The sequence below is a fragment of the Chrysochloris asiatica genome, unplaced genomic scaffold, assembly GCF_000296735.1.
Source record: "Chrysochloris asiatica unplaced genomic scaffold, ChrAsi1.0 scaffold00002, whole genome shotgun sequence".
NCBI lineage: Eukaryota > Metazoa > Chordata > Mammalia > Afrosoricida > Chrysochloridae > Chrysochloris > Chrysochloris asiatica.
The window spans coordinates 25392873-25414106 of record NW_006408520.1 but is presented as its reverse complement, the minus strand read 5'-3'; the positions used below and the strand labels follow the sequence as shown (position 1 = coordinate 25414106).

At 38.4% G+C, this 21234-nt stretch overlaps 1 protein-coding gene across 1 annotated transcript in view; it reads right to left on the bottom strand.

The window, feature by feature from the left end:
* The window catches only part of GBP5 (guanylate binding protein 5), a 39248-nt gene extending 32480 nt beyond the window's left edge, over window positions 1-6768 (bottom strand). The window contains exons 1-2 of the mRNA XM_006830978.1: window positions 6579-6768; window positions 5869-5996 (exon numbers count right to left, since the gene is read on the bottom strand). Coding sequence (XP_006831041.1) covers window positions 5869-5996; window positions 6579-6768 — 318 coding nt within the window. The remainder of the gene's footprint in view (window positions 1-5868; window positions 5997-6578) is intronic.
* Between the last annotated feature and the right edge of the window lie 14466 nt (window positions 6769-21234).

Genomic DNA, 21234 nt, shown 5'->3' with positions numbered 1-21234 from the left:
AGCATACAGCACCATAAAAAAACACAAAGCAAAATTAAATTCATAATTACACTAAACATAAATAGATTAAATGCACCCATCAAGATACAGAGAATAGCAGAATGGATAAGAAAATAGGATCCTTCAACATGCTGTCTACAATAGACTCATCTCACACACAAAGTGAAAAATAGACTATAAAGGACATGATGGAAAAAACTATGACAAGCTGATAGCAATAAAAATAAAAAGGAGTATTAGTATTAGTTTCTGATAATATAGACTTTATATATGGTAAAAGGTATATATATGGTATATATAAGGTAAAAACCAGCATAAGAAACAGAGTAGAACATTATATAATGATAAAAGGGTCAATTGAACAAAAGACATAGCCATAATAAATAACTGTTCCCAAATAAAGAGCCTGAAAATACATAAATCAAACTAATAGAACTGAAGAAAAACGTAGACAATTCCACAATAATAGTAGGAGATTTTAATATGCTACTTTCCATAAAGGGCAGAAAAACTAGAAAGAAACTCAGCAAAGACACAGAAGAAGTAAACAACACAACCAAACAACAGCACAATATACATTCTTTTCCAGTGCATCTGGAACATTCTCAGGAGTAGACCATATATTAGGCCAGAAAGCAAGCCTCAATAAATTTAAAAGCATCAAAATAGTACAAAGTATTTTTTGCTATAAAATTAGATATTTATCTGCTATAAAAGTAGAAATCAAAAATAGGAATACCCAGGAAAATACCAAATACATGGAAACTGACTAGCACCCTGCTTCAAAGCTACTGGGTAATTGAACAAGCAAAAAGGAGATAACAAAAATTCCTTGAATCTGTAAGAATGAAAACACAACATACCAAAACCTTTGGGACACAACAAAAGCAGGACTTAGAGGGTAATTTGGGGAGTACTGTGACTCCATACAATAAGCACTGTATGCAAGGTCCACCATTCAAGCCTGTCAGCCATTCCATGGGAAAAGGATGAGGTTTCTGCTCCTGAAAAGATTTAAAGTCTCATAAATCCTAAACAGGGTTGCTATGAGTCAGAACCAACTCAACAGCACTTACAAAACAACGAAGTGGGCAATTTATAGCAATAAACTCACGCATAGAAAAAGAAGAACCAAATTCAGCACATAAATGCAACATTGTCAACAGTTAGAGATAGAGAAGAAAAGTAAACCTACTGCCACAAAGGGGAAATAAATAATAAAAATTAGAGCAGAAAATAATCAGAAAACAGGAAAACAAAAAAAGAAAGAAAGAAAGAAGCAGCAAGATAAAAAGTTGGTTCTTTGAAAGAATTAATAAAATTGAGACAACATTAGCAAATTTAAGAAAAGAAGGAAAATATTCACATAACATCTATAAGTGCTGCCAACAGAACAAAAGGAAATAAAAAGGATAACAGAATACTATGAAGAATAGTACTCCAACAAACTTGAAAATCTAGAAGTAGATACATTTTTAGAAAAGCACAATCGACCTAAACTAACACAGAATTAAGTAGAAAACTTGAATTAAGTAGAAAACAGATCTATAACAAAAGAAGAAATTGATCAGATCATTAAAAAACCCAAAGCAAAAAAAAAAAAAAAATCCAGGGTCTTTTAACTTTACTATTGACTTCTACCAAACGTTCAGAGAAAAGTTGACACCAATTCTACTCAAATTATTCCAGAGCATAGAAAAGGATAGAATGTGCCCTAAAAGATTCCATGAATCAAGCATAACTCACATAAGATAACCAGCTAAAGACATCACTAAAAAAGAAAATTATAGGCCAATATCCTTGAGGACTAAGGTGCACCTGACCCAAACCATGGTATTTTCAATAACCTCATATGCATGCAAAACCTGGACAGTGAATAAGGAAGACTGGAGAAGAATTGATGCTTTTGAATTATGGTGTTGGAGGAGAATATTGAAAGTGCCACAGGCTGCCAAAGAACCAACAGATCTGTGTTGGAAGAAGTGCAGCCAGAGTGCTCTTTGGAGGCCGGGATGGCTAAACTTTGTCTCTTATACTTTGGAGATGCTGTCAGGAGGGACTGGTCATTAGAGAAGGATATCATGTTTGGTAAGGTGGAGGGCCAGAGAAAGGAAGGAAGACCCCCAGCGAGATGGATTGGCAAAGTGACAGCATCAATGGATTCAAGAGTGGCAACAATTGTGAGGTTTGCCCAGGATCGGGCAGTGTTTCATTCTGTTGTGCATAGGGTCACTATGAGTAGGTACCAACTTGATGGCACCTAACAACAACAACAACATCCTTCATATATATAGATGCAAAAATCCTCAACAAAATCCTAGACATTAGAATTTAAAAACATATTTAAAAAATAATACATCGTGACCAAATAGGATTCATACCAGGGTTGCAAGCATGGTTCAATACTTGAAAAACAATCATTGTAATCCATCACATAAATAAAACAAAGGAAAAGAACCACTGGCTCCTATTGATTGATGCAGAAAAGACATTTAATAAAACCCAACATACATTCCTGATCAAAACGCACAAAAAAGTAAGAACACAAGAAAAATTCCACAGCATAATTAAAAGCATTTATACATATCAAAAAGTCAACATTATTCTCAATGAAGCAAAAGGGAAAGCATTCTCTTTGTGAACAAGAGCCAAACAAGGATGTCCTTCATAACCATTCTTATTCATTATTGTGTTGGAAGTCTTAACCAAAGTTATAAGGCAAGAAAAGGAAATTAAAGGCATAAAAAAAAAATGAAGTGAAATTCACTATATTTTCAGATGAAATGGTCCTATACATAAAAATTCCAAAGACTTTGCAGTCCAGCACATTAAACCACAGCATCACACCAGGACTCAACAGTGCCATATTAGAGAGATGCAAATTAAAACAACAAGATATCATTTCACCCCAACATTAATAGCAAACTTCAAAAAGCAGAAAATAAGAAATGCTGGCAAGGGTGTAGAGAGACTGGGACCCTTCTACATTGCTGATGGGCTGTAAAATGATATGGCACTTCCTAGAAAGTTGGAAATAGAAATACTGCATGACCCAGCAATCCTTTAACTTGGTATGATATCAACAAGAAATAAAACCAAGAGCACAAGTAGATATATGTATTGATGTTCTTCATAGCACTATTCACAATCTCAAAAAGATGAAGATAGCCTAAATGTCCATCAATGGAAGAATGGATAAACAAACTTTGATATACACATACAATGAAATATTATGAAACAGTGAAGAATAATGATGGATTTAGGGAATACCTTTTAACATGAATGAACCAAGAGGACATTATATTGAATGAAATTAGTAATCACAAAAGGACCAATATTGCATGAGATCACTATTGTAAAAGTTCAAGAGGAAGTTTTCATGCTAAAAGAAGCATTCTTTGATGGTTACTAGGGTTGGAAGGGAAGGGAGAATAATTCACTGGCTATAAGGCAGACACATGTTAACTCAAGTGACAGCGAGGCAATATACAAGCAGAGGGAGATTGGCAGAAGAATGATGAAGATAGATGAAGACACAGGAGGTATAGAAGGGCTAAAGGGGGTTGAGGTAAATAGTGTTATATACACAACTTTGGAACAACAGTGTTCTGTGAGTAGATATATGGACTGATATACAAGCTGAATGGATATGGGAGGAAGAGTGGGAATATACCCACAAATATATAAGGATTTGCTAGAGGATATTTTAACCTTTGCTATAAGCACAACTACGAATGTGGTGGAGCAAACAGTGAGCAAAATGATGAAAACGTCTTAGATATTATTAAACATCTTCAGGCAATGAGTTCCTGGGCGTGAAGGATCAGGATAATACTCTCAGGTAACACCAGGGTCAATTGGCATAACATAGTCCACAAAGACTGTTCTACATCCTACTTTCGTTAGTAGTGTCTGTGATCTTAAAAGCTCATGAGCAGCCATCTACAGTTTAATTATTGGTCTCTCCATGTGTGGAAGAATGAAGAGTGATGAGAATTGAAGATGTGTGGAGTCAATTAGTCCGATGGACTACTGGAATATGTGAACATCAGTCTCCATGACTCTGAGACCAGAACTAGATAGTGCCCAGCTACCACTACCAACTACTCTGAAAGGGATCATGTTAGAAATTCCCAAGTAGAGTATCAGAAAATGTAGAACAAAATTTAAAATTATAAAATAAAATGAAAGAAAGACTGGGATTACTGGTCAGAAAGAGACTGGAGGAATACAAGCCTAAAGCTCTCAAGCATCCTTAAGGTCTGGAATGGAACTCACACTCATGGCCCAATTTTCAGGCAACCAGTAGATAGGTATATAGCGGGGACAACAGTGTTAATAAGGTATGTTCACCATGGAATGGTTAATCTTTAAACATTGTAAGGGCAACATTTACCTCAGGACAAAGCTAAGAAGGGATGAGAAGGTAGGTGGAATAGAAATAGGAGCTACTACATGGAGGACATAGTGTCCTGTGTGTCATGGTGGGTTAATGTGCTGGAGTACAAAGTCTGTAAGAACCACAAGGTTGGTGGATCAAGCTCAGTAGCCTCTCCTCACAAACCCTGTACAGTTGCTATGGGTTTGAACCAACTCGACAGCATTTAACAACAACAACAAGGGAGGAAGTGGGATAACTGCTGTTGCATGCAGCGAATTGCACTCATTGAGTTAAAACAAAGTTTTATGATTTGTTGAATGCAAAACTGATGATCTTGTAAGCCTTCACTTAATTCACAGTAAAAAGTTTAAAACAAGTGATTGTCAGACACATATGAACTTAGAAGAGTTCTACCAATACCATAGATGATTTTATACAGAGCAATATATGGTTCACTCATCAGTCCCTCTTATAACTATTGTTAGATATTTGTAAAATGAGCAGTCTGATTAGTGGTATAACCAAAGTTGTTGGAAATTAATGTCTTTTTTTTTAATTATATAAAGCATATTTGGCCTATAAGATGATGGTAGTGGTGGTGGTGATTGTCATTGATTCTATTTCAATTCATGGCAACCTCATATTTGTCTACTTTATTGAGTATCTATTTTGCACCAGGCAGTTCACATTAATGGTCTTATTTAATATTCAAAACAAAATTGTGAGGTAAGCTTTACAGATGAGGAAACTAGACTCATATTGAGACTAACCACCCCTGAATGCTGTTAAATCAAAATCAAAATGAAAGAAAAAAAGGAAATCCAATGGAAAGATTATTTAGTTCATACTAATTCAGGAAAGCAGATTGTGTATATCTCTTCCCAAACTGAAATTTGCCATGAAGGCACGTGTCGATTTAGAAAATTTACTAGTGCTTATAATTCAAGGCCTTTTTTCTCCCAGTGACATTTATCAACACACTACTGAAAATACCCCATGTATCTCCTAACAAAATTAAGAGTTGGATAAAACCAAGAGAAAACAAATGATTTGGGAGTATTGAACACTATATAGACAAAGGCACATTGGAATTTTGCTTCTATTATCTGTAAAATTCAGAAATCTACAAGTGTCAGGGCCCTGATTTGGACACAAATTCAACTGACCCAGAGTCCAAGGCTATACCCATTATTCTCTGCAGGAACAGATGTTTGACAATAATTATTTTTCTGGTGGGGTGAAGGAGGATATCATCCTTAAACATCTGAATTAACAGCCTGTTTGGTATCACTCTAGTCATAACTTTGACTTATAAATACTTTTTTTCCTCAATCAGGATTCCAAACTTTGACTATTTAAAATAGGAAAAAAGAAAGGGCATACCCTAAATCCAATAGAAGTACAAATTTAGATTAAAAACACTACCTGTTAAAGAATGTTCAGAGATGAGGAAATTGATCAAAACAAATCCTCCTTCCTTCTCTTACCTTCTCTACGTCACCCAGGCCTTCGGTGTCAAGCAGAACTAGGGTCTGGTTTGGCTCCTTGGGGTGAGGCACACACCACATCCAGATTCCCTTGGTGTGAGATTGCACTGTGGATCCAACAGAGAACCCTACAGAAGGGAATGGGTATAACTGGAGATCATAAGAGCATGCAGACTCTGAAAACTAGCAACTTGATAACTGAACTAGGATTTAAGGAGAGAGGGATGAGAAAATAGCAAATACAACCATTGGTGGTGGCTATGTGCTGTGTAGTTGGTTCTGACTCATAGTGACCCTGTATAGGGTTTCTGAGACTGTAAATCTGTATAGGAGCAGACAGCCTCATCCTTCTCCCATAGTGAAACTGGTAGATTAAAACTGCTGACCTTACAACTAGAGAAGTGGGCTTATGGCGATAGCAAATACCAGTAGTTTGAAATTTTATTATGTTTACAAAACTATCATGTTACTAACAACATTTATACTGTTTGTAAATATACTTTTCCCACAGAAATAGCAAAGCATGGGGGGGGGGGGGGAAAGCATGTCAAAACTTGAGAGCAGCATTTAACTCCCGGATTGGATCTCAGACATTAGCTTTCAACATCTATTCCTTTGTCTTAACGTTACCTTCTGAAATCATCATACTGGACAGAATATAGTGTGAGTGAAGAGAGGCGATTTCACAGAGCTTTGCTGGTGTCACTTACCCTGTGTCTTCCCAGCTAGCTTATTCATCAAATAGGATTTGCCTGTTCGGTAGAGACCGACAATAGCCACCACCACAAGAGGCTGCTTAATGGCAGACAGGATCTTCAAGGCTTCGGGATTAGCCGTCAGTTCCTCATTAATGTTCTCAATGAGGCACACTGGGTCGGGCATGTGAATCTCTGAGGCCATGTCCAGTGTTATCTTATCTGCAATGAAGAGGAATTTCCAGTGTTTTAATAGAACAAGTCATTTTGTTTCTTGAAGCTGGTGTCATATTATGCCCCAGGTTAGCCTACATTTCTTAAAAAAAAAAAAAAAAAAAAGTGTTGTGTTTTTTTAATGATAGCAAAGAGGACCGCAAGAAAATAGGTCTTAAGGTTCACCATGTTTATTCAACCTGTATGCTGAGCAAATAATCTGAAAAGCTGGGTTCTATGAAGAAAAATGTGGCATCAAGATTGGAAGAAGACTCATTAACATCCTGTGATATGTAGATGATACAACCTTGCTTGCTGAAAGTTAAGAAGACTTAACACATTTACTGATGAAGATCAAAGAGCACAGCCTTTGGTATGGATTACATCTCAATGTCAAGAAAATAAAAATCCTCACCAATGAACCAATGAACAACATTCTTATCAAGGAAGAAAAGATTGAAGTTGTCAAGGACTTCATTCTTCTTGGATCAACTATCAACACTCATGGAAGCAGCAGTCAAGAAATTAAAAAACGTATTGCATTAGGCAAATCTGCTGCACAAGACCTTTTTAAAGTGTTGAAGAGCAAAAATATCAGCTTGAAGACTGAGGTGTGCCTGACTCAAGCCATGGTATTTTCAATAATCTCATATGCATGTGAAAACTGGACAGCAAATAAGGAAGACTGTAGAAGAATTGATGGATTTGAGTTATGGTGTTGGGGGAGAATATTGAAAGTGTCATGAGTTGCCAAAAGAACCAACACATCTGTGTTGGAAGAAGTACAGCCAGAGTGCTCCTCTGAGGCCAAGATGGCCAAACTTCATCTCTCATACTTCAGATATAATTGTCAGGAAGGACCAGTCACTGGAAAAGGATGTCATGTTTGGTAAGGTGGAGGGTCAGAGAAAAAGAGGAAAACCCCTAATGAGACGGATTGGCCAAGTAGCAGCATTGATGGACTCAAGCGTGGCAACAGTAGTGAGGTTGGCCCAGGATCGGGCAGTGTTTCATTCTGCTGTGCATAGGGTTGCTATGAGTAGGTACCGAATCGATGGCACTTAACAACAACAACAATAGGGTACCCACTGGTTCTTAAAAATGGTGGCTATAATAACCACATTTCCTGGGTGTGACCTAGTCCTGTTAGTTTGACTCGTGTGCCATGGTTTTTGGCTTACTTTTGTTTCTTAGTTTTTTCTTGTCTGAATCACTACTTTGATTCTTTATGACTATATATTTATTGCTTTTACTCTATTCCAAGTTTCCTTCCTCTTACTTAGGGCTATACCTAGTCAAACTGTATCATATTAAATCCTGGCAAGTCGTCATGGAGCATTATCTGTTTGTTTTCTTCTTAGAAGTGTTATTTTTAAAGTATTTTTGTGCATAGTTACTAATGTGACTTCTTCAACCAAAACTTCAACATGATCATTTTATGAATGAGGAAATGACTAAAATGTTTTCTCTAATCATGCTTAAATAACTACTTATTTTTTAACTCCAGTCATTATTTCCAGTTGTCTGAAGAAACTCTGAAAAATAATTTAGGCTACATGAAATATAAGCAAATACATGCTTTTCTACCTTCCCTAACAATAAAGAACAATTGTCTTGTCTTTCAGAAATGAATACCATCTGCTTGGTGTCCTGGTGTGGCACTATAGGATAAGCTCTGAACTGTAAGGTTAGTTTGAACCTCAAGGTCAGTGGTTCAAACCCACCAGCCATGCCTCAGGAACCCTACACAGGGTCACTATGAGTCAGAACTAATTCAATGGCACTGAACAGCAACCATCTGCCTTAGTCTTCCTTTAACTTAACTCTTATAATTATAAAGTTTGTATTTCTCACCTCTTTACTGTTGTTGTTGTTGTTAAGTGTCAGCGAGTCAATTCCGACCTATAGCGACCCTGTATAGGGCTTCCAAGGAGCAGCTGGTGAGCTTGAACCACTGACCTTGCAGTTCAAACGGCTTTGCAATCGAGCGCATTAACCCACAGTGCCACAGTTAAGTACTGTCAAATCAGTTCTGACTCACTGTAAGCTTGTGTAGGGTTTCCAAGAAGTGGTTGGTGGTTTGAACTGCTGACCCTGAGGTTAGCAATCAGTGCTCATCTACAGTGTGGCATCTCTTTATTTTTGTTGTTATGGTTAGAGGGCATGAGTCAGCTCCGACTCACAGCAACCCTATCTATGGACAACTGAACAAAACACTGCCCAGTACTGCACCATCCTCACAGTTGTTCGGCTTGAGCCAATCACTGCTGCCACTGTATCAATCCATCTCATTGTGGCCCTTCCTTTTTTTGGCTGACCTTCCACTATATCAAGCATGATGTCCTTTTCCAGGGACTGGTCTCTCCTGATAATATGTCTGAAGTATGAGAGACAACAAGTATGAGAGACAAGCCGTCCTGGCTTCCAAGGATCATTCTGACTGTGCTTCTTCCAACACAGATTTGTTTGTTCTTCTGGCAGTCTGTTGTATCTTCAACATTCTTCTATAACACTATAACTCAAATGCATCAATTCTTCTATGGGTTTCATATTTATTGTTGTTGTTGTTAAGTGCCAATCAACTCAGTTCTGACTCATAGAGACCCTGTATAGGGTATCCTAGAAGGAGCTGGTAGGTTTGAACTGCTGACCTTGTGGCTAACAGTCCAGTGCTTACCCTCCACTGCCACACCATGACTCCTCATATTTATTGTTGTTATTGTTGTTAAGCACCATCAAGTCGATCCCAACCCACAGAGAACCTGTATAGGGTTTCTGAGGAACAGCTGGTGAGATTGAACTGCCAACCTTGCAGTTCAAACTAACTTTGCAGTCCAGCACATTAACCCACAGCGCCGTACCAGGAGTCCATCATAAAAACAAATGGGTTGGGTTTTTTTGTTTTTTTTTTTTAACTCTTCTAAAGATGAATTCTTTCTCCCTTTCTCATAGCCAAAGCCCCAAAGATCTTCCAGGAAGCAGAAAAATCAAAACAGAAATTGTTTGAAAGCAGATAAAAGGAGATTCATTGCACATGGAAAATTATCATGCCTGGGAGTCAGAAATGCCAAAGTCAAACCTGATCCAGAAAGAGAGGATTCCACAATGATTTTAGTAACTCGAGTGCAAAGTTTCTTTCTATTCTAATCTATTCCATATGCACTGTTGTTGTTGTTAAGTGCCGTTGAGTCGATTCTGACTCATAGTCACCCTGTGTAGGGTTTCCGAGGAGCAGCTGGTGAGATTGAACCGCTGACCTTGCAGTTCAAACAGCTTTTCAGTCTGGCACATTAACCCATAGCGCCACACCAGGACTCCGACTTATCTATAGTAGGGACCATAATCGTTTTTAAATTAGAAAATATAGGATCTGGAGAGGCAGTAGCAGCGGCGGCCAGAGGACAGTGGCGCAGCGTCAGCGCTTTGCCTGCTGCACCACGCTGGTGGCCAGGAGAGAGAGACAAGAAGTGATACAAGGAGATGACGCTGATGACAATAATCTGTTCAAGAATTTAGATGTGACACCTGTAGCAGGTTCAAATCTCTCAGCTATAAGACAAACTGCATACTTCATAAGGATTTTCATCTATTATGAGCAGAAAGCCAAAATCTGTTACTGAAATTGTCTGGGCAAGCTGCCTGCTGGATCTAGTGATACACCAGTAGATAAAAAAAAATTGAAAAAGAAGGCTGTCTTTTTCTTTGGATGACTAGCAGAGTGTGACGTCAATTTAGCATCAAGTCCTACCTACTATGATTCCAAGGACGTCATAGCTAAAATATAAAAATGATTTTTTTCAAGGGGGGGGGAAGCTGATAGGTTTGAACTGTCAAACTTGTGGTTTGTGGTCCAGTGCTGATTCCACAGTGCAACATCAGAAGTCCAGCAAATAAACAGTTGAAGATAAAATTGAATGCACTCATTATAGCAATTAGCTTAATGCTTGTTAAAGACAGAAAACTACAAGAGAGGAAAAAAAGATGCAAATGCAAAAAGGGAAATACTAAGAAATTTAAGAGAAAATGTTCAGGAGAGCTAGAAATGGAGATTATGGAAAACATTTTTCAGCCAAATAATAACTGTTTGTGTTTTGTGCGTTTTGTTTCTGTTGTTTGCTTTGTTTTGTGTCTGCTGTGGTTTATGCTTGAAAGAAAGAAAAAAAAACTCTTAACAAGAAGGTAAATAGAAATCAAACAAAAGATGTCATTTCAGAAATTCAACAGAAGAGAGAGTTCCTAGAGTAAACAAAATTGACAGACAGTATCAGAGGACTGCTGCTGTAGCGTGGTAGGATAGCTCTGAACTGCTAACCACAAGGTTAGCGTTTCAAACCCAGCAGCTGCTCCTCGATAACTCTATACAGGTTGACTATGAGTTGGAACTGATTTAACAGCACTCAACAACATCAGAGAGGTCAAGTCTGGCAACAACAGTTGAATTGAGTTTTTTACATTTGTAGTGGCGGAAGAGTAGAATACAACATAGGTAGAATAAACTCAATACAACACAAAAGGTGTAAGGGTTGTGGAGAAATTGAAACTGGCTATGTCAGGACTACTTCTAAAATAAGGAATCTACCATCAAACAAAATAGGACATAGGCTAGAAATGTGTAGCTGTTTTCATGAAACCATTTCATTGATTACTCTGGAATTCAACTTTTTTGTTTTCTTTTCTTTTCTTTTGTCTTTAACAATGTTGTTGTTGTTAAGTAAAGGGGGCTAGCATTACAGAATCCTGCTGAATATCTAAGAATACCACAACTTAATCTTTATAGAGGTCTCATAAACCACATCAGGCTTAGCAGCAAAGCAGACTATCCTGGAAGAATACTTTTACAATGAGTTGACCCTTGCCAATCATGTCCTACAGCAGCCCCTTTCTTACCTTAATTATAAACTGCCAGGAGAGATTGTTTTGTTGACAAGTCCTTCAAAGACAGCGATGTGGTAGCAGATCTCACTTTTGTGCCACAGTTTAGTTCTGTGCTGTTTTTTTAAAATAATTTTTCCTTATCCAATCCTGGGAATTTCCATATTTCCTTTTTAAACTTGACGTCAGAACACTGGGCAGTAAAATGAAACTAAACAATACATCAGGAGTTGTGTTTTTGTTTTTGTTTTTCTTTGAAAGGAAATTGAAACTGTAACTCAAACTCAGTGACTAAGTAGAAAGAAAGGGGATTTCCTGAATGTAGCTTGCTTTGGTCGGATTTCTTGGAAACTGGTATCGTTACTGGGAGGATTTTTTAAAATCATTTCCAAATTTTGAAATGTAGTTTGTGTATGACGGTATATATCTCCAATTTAGAAGCAGGGCAGAATGAAGCCTAATAATCTTTATGAGATCTAGTTACTGAAATACTAGAAGCATTCACATAAAGCCAAGTGTTTGAATCTCACATAAGATCAGCATTGCTTTTGCAGTAAGAGCAGTAGCTGAGAATTTATACTAACCCACAGAAAATGATAAAGTACTTGATACATACTACACAATAAATGGAGTCTTGCTGTGGCACTGTGGGGTAATGCACTGGACTGCAAAATAGGTTTGAAATGCAAGGTCGACAGTTCAAGCTCCCCAGTCACTCCTTGGAAACCCTATATAGGGTCAGTATGGGTTGGAACCAACTCAAAAGTATTGAACAACAACAACACAATAAATGATAGAGGATATTATTTTTCATATATCTGACTTGGTTCTGTGCATGCTCACTACAGAACTCACTCGATATAAACTTACAACAAATTATATATATATATATATTGACAATTTTACTAAGTACAAGGAGGTTTAGGAACTTACGTAAAATCAAACAAATGGATCTTAAGATTCAAACCCAAGTAATCTTTTTGCAGAACCCACACTCTGAACCACTTTATTATACTATTTCTGTGTTTGCTGAGGGAATCAGCATAACTCCTTTTTGATAATTAGATAATAAGATCTTAAAGTAAGTGTTTTCTATGACACTTTAAATGATCTTGTGATTGATTGATACAGATGATTAATGCACTCAGCAGCTAATCAAAAGTTGGAGGTTTGAAGCTATCCAGAGTACCGTAAGGAGCCCTGTTAGCATTTGTTTTTGTCACATGCCATCCAGTCAGTTCCAACTCATAGCAACCCTGTATATGATTTCCGAGGAGCAGCTGGTGAGCTTGAACTACCAACTTTGTGTTTCAAACCAAGTTTTCAGTCTAGTACATTAACCTACAGCACCACACCAGGATTACAAATTGGACTACTAACTGCAAGGCCAACAGTTGAAGCCCCCAGCTGCTCTACAGGAGAAAGATAAGCTTTCTGCTCCTGTAAAGATTTGAAACCTGGGAAACTCTACACAGGGTCGCTATGAGTCAAAACTGACTCAGCGGTACACAACCAACATCACCAGAGGCACCTTAGAAGAAAGGTCTACAGGTCTACTTTCAAAGAATCAGCCATTAAAAGTCCTATGTAGCACGGTTGCATTCTGATGCACAAGGAGTTTCTGTGACTTGGAATCAACTGAATGACAACAGCTTACTGGTTAAGACACTTTAAATATTTCATTTTATTCTAACAACAATCCAATAAGAAACATGTTGTTATCCCTATTTTAAAATTAACAGAAGTTGTCTTTCGCTGTGCTTCCTCAGAAGCAGATCAAGAGACAAGGATTTGAGTCCAAGAAGCAAAATAAGAGAAGGAGAGGCAAACCCTGGCAGAAAAGGAATGCCATCAATTGAACCTTATTCAGTAGATTACTATTATGGGAAACTAAAGCTCAAAAGTCCTGTGAAAATTCTAATAGTGCAGATCCTACCTTTGAGTTCCCCATCAAAGATAAGAGAAACTTGGGGTGCTTTTCATCCAACTTTTTAAAAATAATTGGATGGGGGTTGTTCCTGGGAGGTTGTTCAATGGGTTGTTCCACCCATTGATTTATAGGATCATATATTCTAGCTCATATATTCATTCACAGACCTGGTGTGGCACTGTGGGGTAATGCATCAGACTGCAAAGTCATTTGAACTGCAAAGTCGGTGGTTCAAGTTCACCAGCTGCTGCTTGGTGCTATGGGTCAGAATCGACTCAATGGCCCTTAACACCAACAACATATTCTAGCTCATGTATTCATTCACAGACCTTCTTATCACTGTTAGCTAGAATATATGAACCTGGGAACCAAGGGGTAGAAGTGGAACTCTCCCACCCCAGTGACTCAGTTGGGAATTTGTTTCCTGAAAACTTTAGTCTTTGCTGGACCAGAAGACTTGGTTCCCAACTGGAGGTTAGTAGAGCTTCTAGCACTGTTGCAGTAAGGTTTCACTAAACCTTAGACTCAAGTTGTAACCTACTTTCTCAGGAATAAATGTTTGTTCTGAGACCCTCCTAGATCCAGGATGAAGAGAGAAAGACAGCTGTAAAACTGGAGATGAAGAGAAATGGTGGTAAGTCGTGGCAGAGAAACAATGGCAGCAGAAATAGCAGAACCAGGAAACTAGTGGGAGACTGTGTGAATGGGCCAGGACACTTCATGGTGCAGTAGAGTGCTTCCAAGCACTAACGGGTAGAACTAAAGAATTTTGTAACACTTGCCTAATGAGACAGAGTCTGAGGGGCCATGAAGCTGAGGAACTAAAGGCCACAGAGAAGTATCTGCAAACATGGCTAATAAGAAACTTTCCTGACCAAAGAACTGTATCCTAAGTTGTTTGTTATCCTGAATTGTAACCTGTTATTTCCTTAATAAGCTCATGAAAATTGTCTCTGGGTTCTATGTGGTCATTACAATGAATTATTTAACCCAGAAGTGAAGTAGAGAGTACCATGGGAGGAGGGATTGGCATACGAATTGGCAAAAGGTTAAAGGAAGGCATGTCTGACCTCCACATCATAAGAATCAGCTTTGAGCTGTCACTGACACTAATGGTGAGTTTCTCTTCCCCTTGTGAACTTAGCCACCACCGTGCCATTTTTACACACAGAATTCATATCACTTCCAGTAAGAAAAAGTATTACCTCATTTAGGGTAGCCACTCCTCAGAAACCCTGAATGGACTCAATGGCACTTAACAACAGTAATAATCACTTTGCCACCTAGTAGTTTCCTCAAAAGCTGTTATCCACGAAGTTTTAGCGTTGCTCTCTGTTGTCTTAGGGTTCAACATTTAATATACACCAAAGTTAGCCTTGGACCCCTGGTGTGGTGCTGTAGGATCACGACTGAACTGAAAACCACAGGAGAGCAGTTCAAACCCACCAGCTGCTTCTTGGAACCGACTCAATGGTACTTAACAACAACAACAAAGTTATTCTTAACAACAACAACAAAGAGAAATTCCCAGTTGGTGAATCTATGCTAAGCTTCCTTCAATTCTACTGTGACTACGCTGTACAAGAACTGGATGACTGAAGACAGAAAGTGACTCAAATTGATTGGATGATTCATTCTAGTCACTGATTGTTCAATGACTTTCTGAAGTGCCTCTGTGGTGAGCATTGATGTAAGATATAAAAACCTACACACTTTATGCTCATTCTTACAGATTCTTCCATAGACCTTTTTATTACTGATTATCCAGTTAGGCTTTTTCTAAGCCCTGGCTAACCAGACAAATAATTTGTCACTGCCCATAAGTACTCTGTGTACCTTTACTTCAGGCCACATCATTGCCACAGAATTGATGACCAGTTGAACTGTTTGAAACTCTACCCACTGGGATGATTTCTCCTCACTACTATGTTCAAGGCCATCTCTAAGAGCAGCAGCAATGCATTTTAGTTTCTACAAATAGGAAAATTCAAACATATGATTTAAAATAGTCAGATAACGTCATATTATAAATTGACCATCTCCATTTATAAAAGTGGAGTGTAGGTGTGGTGCTGTGGGTTAATGCAACAGAATGCAAAGCTGTTTGGACTGCAAAGTCGGCGGTTCAAGCTCACCACCTGTTCCTCAGAAACCCTATACAATATCGCTATGGGTCAGAATTGACTTGACGGCACTTAACAACAATAAACAACAATGTATAAGAACTGGACTGCTAACCACAAAGTTGATGGTTCAAATCCGCCAGTTGCTCCTTGGAAACCCTATGGTGGTGGTTATGTGCCGTGGAGTCAGTTCCAACTCATAGCAACCCTGTACAGGGTTTCCGAGGTTGTAAATCTTGACCAAGCAGAAAACCTCATCTTTCTCCCATGGAACAGCTGGTAGTTTCGAACTGCTGACCTTGCGGTTTGCAGACTGATTTGTAATCACTACGCTACTAGAGCTACTTGGAAACCCTATACAGGGTTGCTATGAGTCAGAACTGACTTGATGGCACTTAACAACAACAATAACAAATGTACTGAAAACCTCTTATATAAAATTTCAAAATTCTCTTGGTCTCATATTTTATTCTAGTCTGTGCTGTAGTGAGCATTTCAGCAATTTTGTAGGGATTCAAAAATTTCATGGAAATATTGAAATAAAAAAATAATGGAATTTGTTCATGAACTTTTTGAAGCCCTTCCTTACAAGTGTCATTGGGTGTCCTCACCCAGTGAAGCCAGTGCTTAATTTCATTACTGTTTCTACTATGAGGTCCCAGGTAGAATTATCTTTGTGCTTTTTAATGTACAACCCAGAAGTGTAAGGAAGTTAAAGTACATACTTGTGAAAGTCATAAGAAATGCATTTCCATCTTGTCCTCTGTGTGGTTTATTCTGCAATGTATTTAATATGCCATCTCAGAAAGCTCTGAGGAAATGAATTAAGTTACATACAAGTGTTAGCAACTTATTGTTTTATTAATGAACCTCTCTCCTTCCCTGTTTTAGTGTCCTAATTTCTTATCCTGACTCCTTACTCTTTATCCTTGTGTCATTCTCTAAAAAAAAAAAAAAAAAAAAAATTCATTCAGAGTTTTGCCTAAGGTGCTGACTTTGGGAGACCCTGGACTAAGAGAATCCATCTCATAGCTAGCCTCTATCCTCAGCTAGTAAGTTCTTAGGAAGCAGCCCTCCAATAATATTTTTGAAGTGGTGGGAGAGTTTTTTGCTGGTGGGAGAGTTCTGATGGCTAGTCTGCTGGGAATAAATGGGATAGTGATAACGTTCACAAACAGGTGAATCAGGGCAGATGGAAGACGAAGCATTGGGTTCTGCTCTGGGGCTTTAAACAGCCTGGGTCCATGGTGAGTCTAACAATTTTGCAGTTGGCTGAATTTTGTTAATCGGTTAGAAAGCTATGAATGAAGAAAATAATGGGTTTAATGGTATCCCTAAGCTGCCAGGTGGAGTCCTGGTGTGGTACTGTGGGTGAATGCACCAGATTGCAAAGTCGGTTTGAACTGCAAGCTCACCAACTGTTCCTCAGAAACCCTATATAGAGTCACTATGGGTTGGAACCAACTCAACGATACTTAACAATGACAACAAACTGCCATGTAAGAAGTCCAATTATCCTGAGACTGTCACACTGGAAACATTTAGAGTAGGTACTCTAGTTGACCACCAGTGAGATGGATTGGCCAGGTGGCAGCATCAATGGACTCAAATGTGGCAATGCTAGTGAGGTTGGCCCAGGATCGGGCAGTGTTTCGTTCTGCTGTGCAAGGGGTCGCTATGAGTGGGTACCAACTCGATGGCTCCTAACAACAACAACAACAATAACATCTCTAGTTGACATCCCCAGATAGATCCAAGTCTCCATCTATCTTTAAAAAAGTCACAGACACAAACCCTTCAGATCACTCCATCTATCAGCTGAATGCCACTGAGTGACTTCTTGAAAGCTACATGAAGAAAAAGTTTCATCCAGCCAAGTCTGTCCTACATAATTATACAATAATGCACTACATGACTTGGATCTTAAATGCTTGCAAATGAGTGGCCATCTAAAGTGTAATTATTGATCTTTCCATGTCCACAGAAAAGAAGAGCTATGAAAACTGAAGATGCTTAGAAATCATTAGTCCAATGGCCTAATGGATCATCAGTCTACAAGACTCTGAGACTAGACGAACTAGATGGCACCTGGATACCACTACCAAATGTCCTGAAAGGGATCACAATAGAATGGGAGAAAATGTGAAACCAAAGTCAAAATTTAAAAAAATATCAGGTTTACAAGTCAGACAGAGTCTGGTGGACCTCCAAGACTATGTCCAGTGGTCACCCCTCAGGTCTGGAACTGAATTCACTCCCATGACTCAATGTTTAGCCAAGCAATTGTTGTTGTTGTTAAGTGCCGTCGAGTCGGTTCCGACCCATAGCGACCCTGTACAGGGTTTCCGAGGGTGTAAATCCTTACGGGAGTAGAAAGCCTCATCTTTCTCCCGCTGAGCGGCTGGTAGTTTCGAACCGCTGACCTTAAGGTTCGCAGCCCGATTCGTAACCACTACGCTACCAGAATAGTGAAGTATATAGGGGAGATGACTTCACTAGTAAAGAATGCACACCATAGAATAGTTAACCATTTGGGACCAAAGCACAGCATTTATCTAAAGACAATTCCAGAGGAGTGGGGAAAGGAGGAATGGAAACAAGAGGTGGGAGGAAGTGGGATAAGTGATGTTACATTTAGGGCGTTGCAATCTAGATGAAATGAAGTATGTTTTGTTGAATGTAAAATTGATGGTTGGCTCTGCACACCTTCAATTTATTCACAGTAAACACATCAAATAAATAATGAGCTAAAATCAAAATCAAAAGCTAGCCAGAACTCTACTTCAGACCAGTACCATATGCAATTTACCTCCTGTTCTGGGGTTTTCCTGATGCTGGAGCATGACTCTCCCATTAGAAGCACTCAGCCCTCATTCTGACACAAAATGGAAGATAACACTGTGGGGCCATTCTCCAACGATGAGTTGAGAGCTGATGGATCAATGCTTTTTTTCAACTTCTTGAGGGAACAGTGCTAAAATGTATTTTGTAAAATTCCTCAGAATATTCCTGGGAAATTGGACAGTTCTCTCTCTTTAGTGGCCAACTTGATAACCTATCCTTCTCTTGTATTTTCCTCCTTTCTTGGCTAATTCCATCATTCATTCCTGCCCCCTGAGATCATCAGCTCAATTAAACTACCTGCATACAAACATTTATTCCAGGCTCTGTTCTCAGAGTAACTGAAGTTAAAAAGAGAATGTATTTTCTTAAATATCCAAGAAAATAACATCAGACAAACTTTACAAAAATGAAATCAGATTCTTCTCTTATTCATTTCCTCTTTCTTCCCCAATTTCTTTCACTTTTAGTAATAATTTTGCTATCCATATAAGGCATTTATGTGCTTATTTGTCTAATGGCATGTATAGAGGAAGTGACAGTTCTACTTTCCGATTCAGATCCAGAATCTGAGCACTTTGCAGCATTTCTCCTGTCACCTCTGTGACACAAGTCACTACTATCTCTGCTCAGTGCTATTGTAGGAAGAACCAACAGGCCTCTCTGCTTCTGCTCTTCCACTTTTTCCCACTTACAGCATCCATTGTGGTCCTTATTACAATGTAAATCTGATACTACAAATTCACAGCCTACAATTTCTCAATGATTTTACTAAATTATTTTTTCTTTTTACTGTGCATTGGATGAAGGTTCACAGAGCAAATGTTTCCTGTTCAACAATTCATACACATTTTGCCAATTAACCCTGTAAATCTGGTCCCCCAAGACTGTGATCCAGCAACTCATTTTCTCAAGGTATTTGACAACTTTTTGAGTTTTCAAAACTTTTCCCCATGAATACTCCACCATGTTCATAGAAATATTGACAGCAAAGGTAAATACAAATTTACAAACATCCTCCTCAAATATATATATATTTTTTTTTTGGGGGGGGGGTTTAGTCCCACTATTCCTCCCACACCCATTCAGCCTGAATAGTTATCAGCCATGTGTCTACTTGTAGCTCACCATTATAGCAGGATTATGTGTATAACGTACTTACCTCTGTTACCCTTATGCCTCCAACTTTTTTCCTGACTTCACTCTTATATATTGCATTCCCCTTCAGACTTTACTAAATATTTGCAAAATTATTTTGTTAAAAAACAAAGTCTTGACAGTAACTCAATAAATCTGTAAATATTGACAGTAACTCAATAAATCTGGTCTCTCTCTCTCTCTCTCTCTCTCTCTCTCTCTCTCTCTCACACACACACACACACACACACAGCTCATCACCTATGGCTATTACCAGATTATGCCAAAGATACATCCAGCCCAAGACATTGCATTTACTGTTTATTCTACCTACAAAATTCTTCATTTGGATATCTGCATGACTACTCCCTCTCTTCTTTCAAGTCTGCTCTGACATCAAATGTCTACAATACCTGTCTTGAATGCACTAAATTTGCAACCTTCTTTCTTGCTGGTTTCACCAATAGACCTCCTGGTCAATCTTCCCATATTTGTGGTTGCCTTTAACATTTGACACTCTGTCATTTCCCCTCACATGTATTGTAGTTGTGTATAATAACTTTGGGGTTCATGGTGGCTTCATAAGATAAGCACTGGACTGTGAACCACAGGTTGCCATTTCAAGCTTACCAGTGGCTCCTTAAGAGAAAGATGAGGCTTTCTTCTCCAGCAAACATTTAAAGCCTCCGAAATCCTATACAGGATCCCTACAAGTTTAGAACTGACTCACTGGCACACAACAACAACAACAATAGTAACTTTTCCATCCATGGGAATGACCAATATGCTGACTTCTCAGTTCTACTCCTACAGAAATGTTTTCCTCCATTCAAATGAAATTCTCACATAGTGAAAATGTTTGATAAACATTATTGTTTGGGTAGGCTTAAGGTTACAGAAAATTATGTAATACAAAGTACAGAGCTCCTACATTCTCTCTACCCCTGCAGATCATTTATTCTACTAATATCTTTTATTTCTGTGGAATATTTATTACAATTAATAAACTGATACATTATTATTGACACTCAAGCTGACAGTTTACATTAGAGTTCATTCTTTGCTTTGTATAGGTCTATGAATTTTGACAGATGTTTATTTTAATGTCATGTTCCATAATTACAGTATCATGCAGAAGAGCTTCATTGCTCTAAAAACATCATGGTATTTTCAATAGCCTCATATGCATGTGAAAGTTCAACGAGGAATAAGGAATACAGTAGAAGAATTGTTGCATTTGAGTTATGGTACAGGAAAAGAATTTTAAATGTATCATGGACTGCCAGAAGAACAAACATACCTGTCTTGGAAGAAGTTTAACCAGAATGCTCCTAAGAATCCAGATGACCAGACTTAGTATCCCATACTTCAGACATATTTACAGGAGGGACCAGTCCCTGAAGAAGGACATCATGCTTGGTAAAGCAGGAGGTCAGTGAAAGAGAGGGAGTCCCTAACTAGTTAGACTGGCACAGTGGCAGCAGCAATGGACCCAAGCATATCAGGAATTGTGAAGATGGCACAGACCTGGGTGGTGTTTCATTCTGTTGTGTAT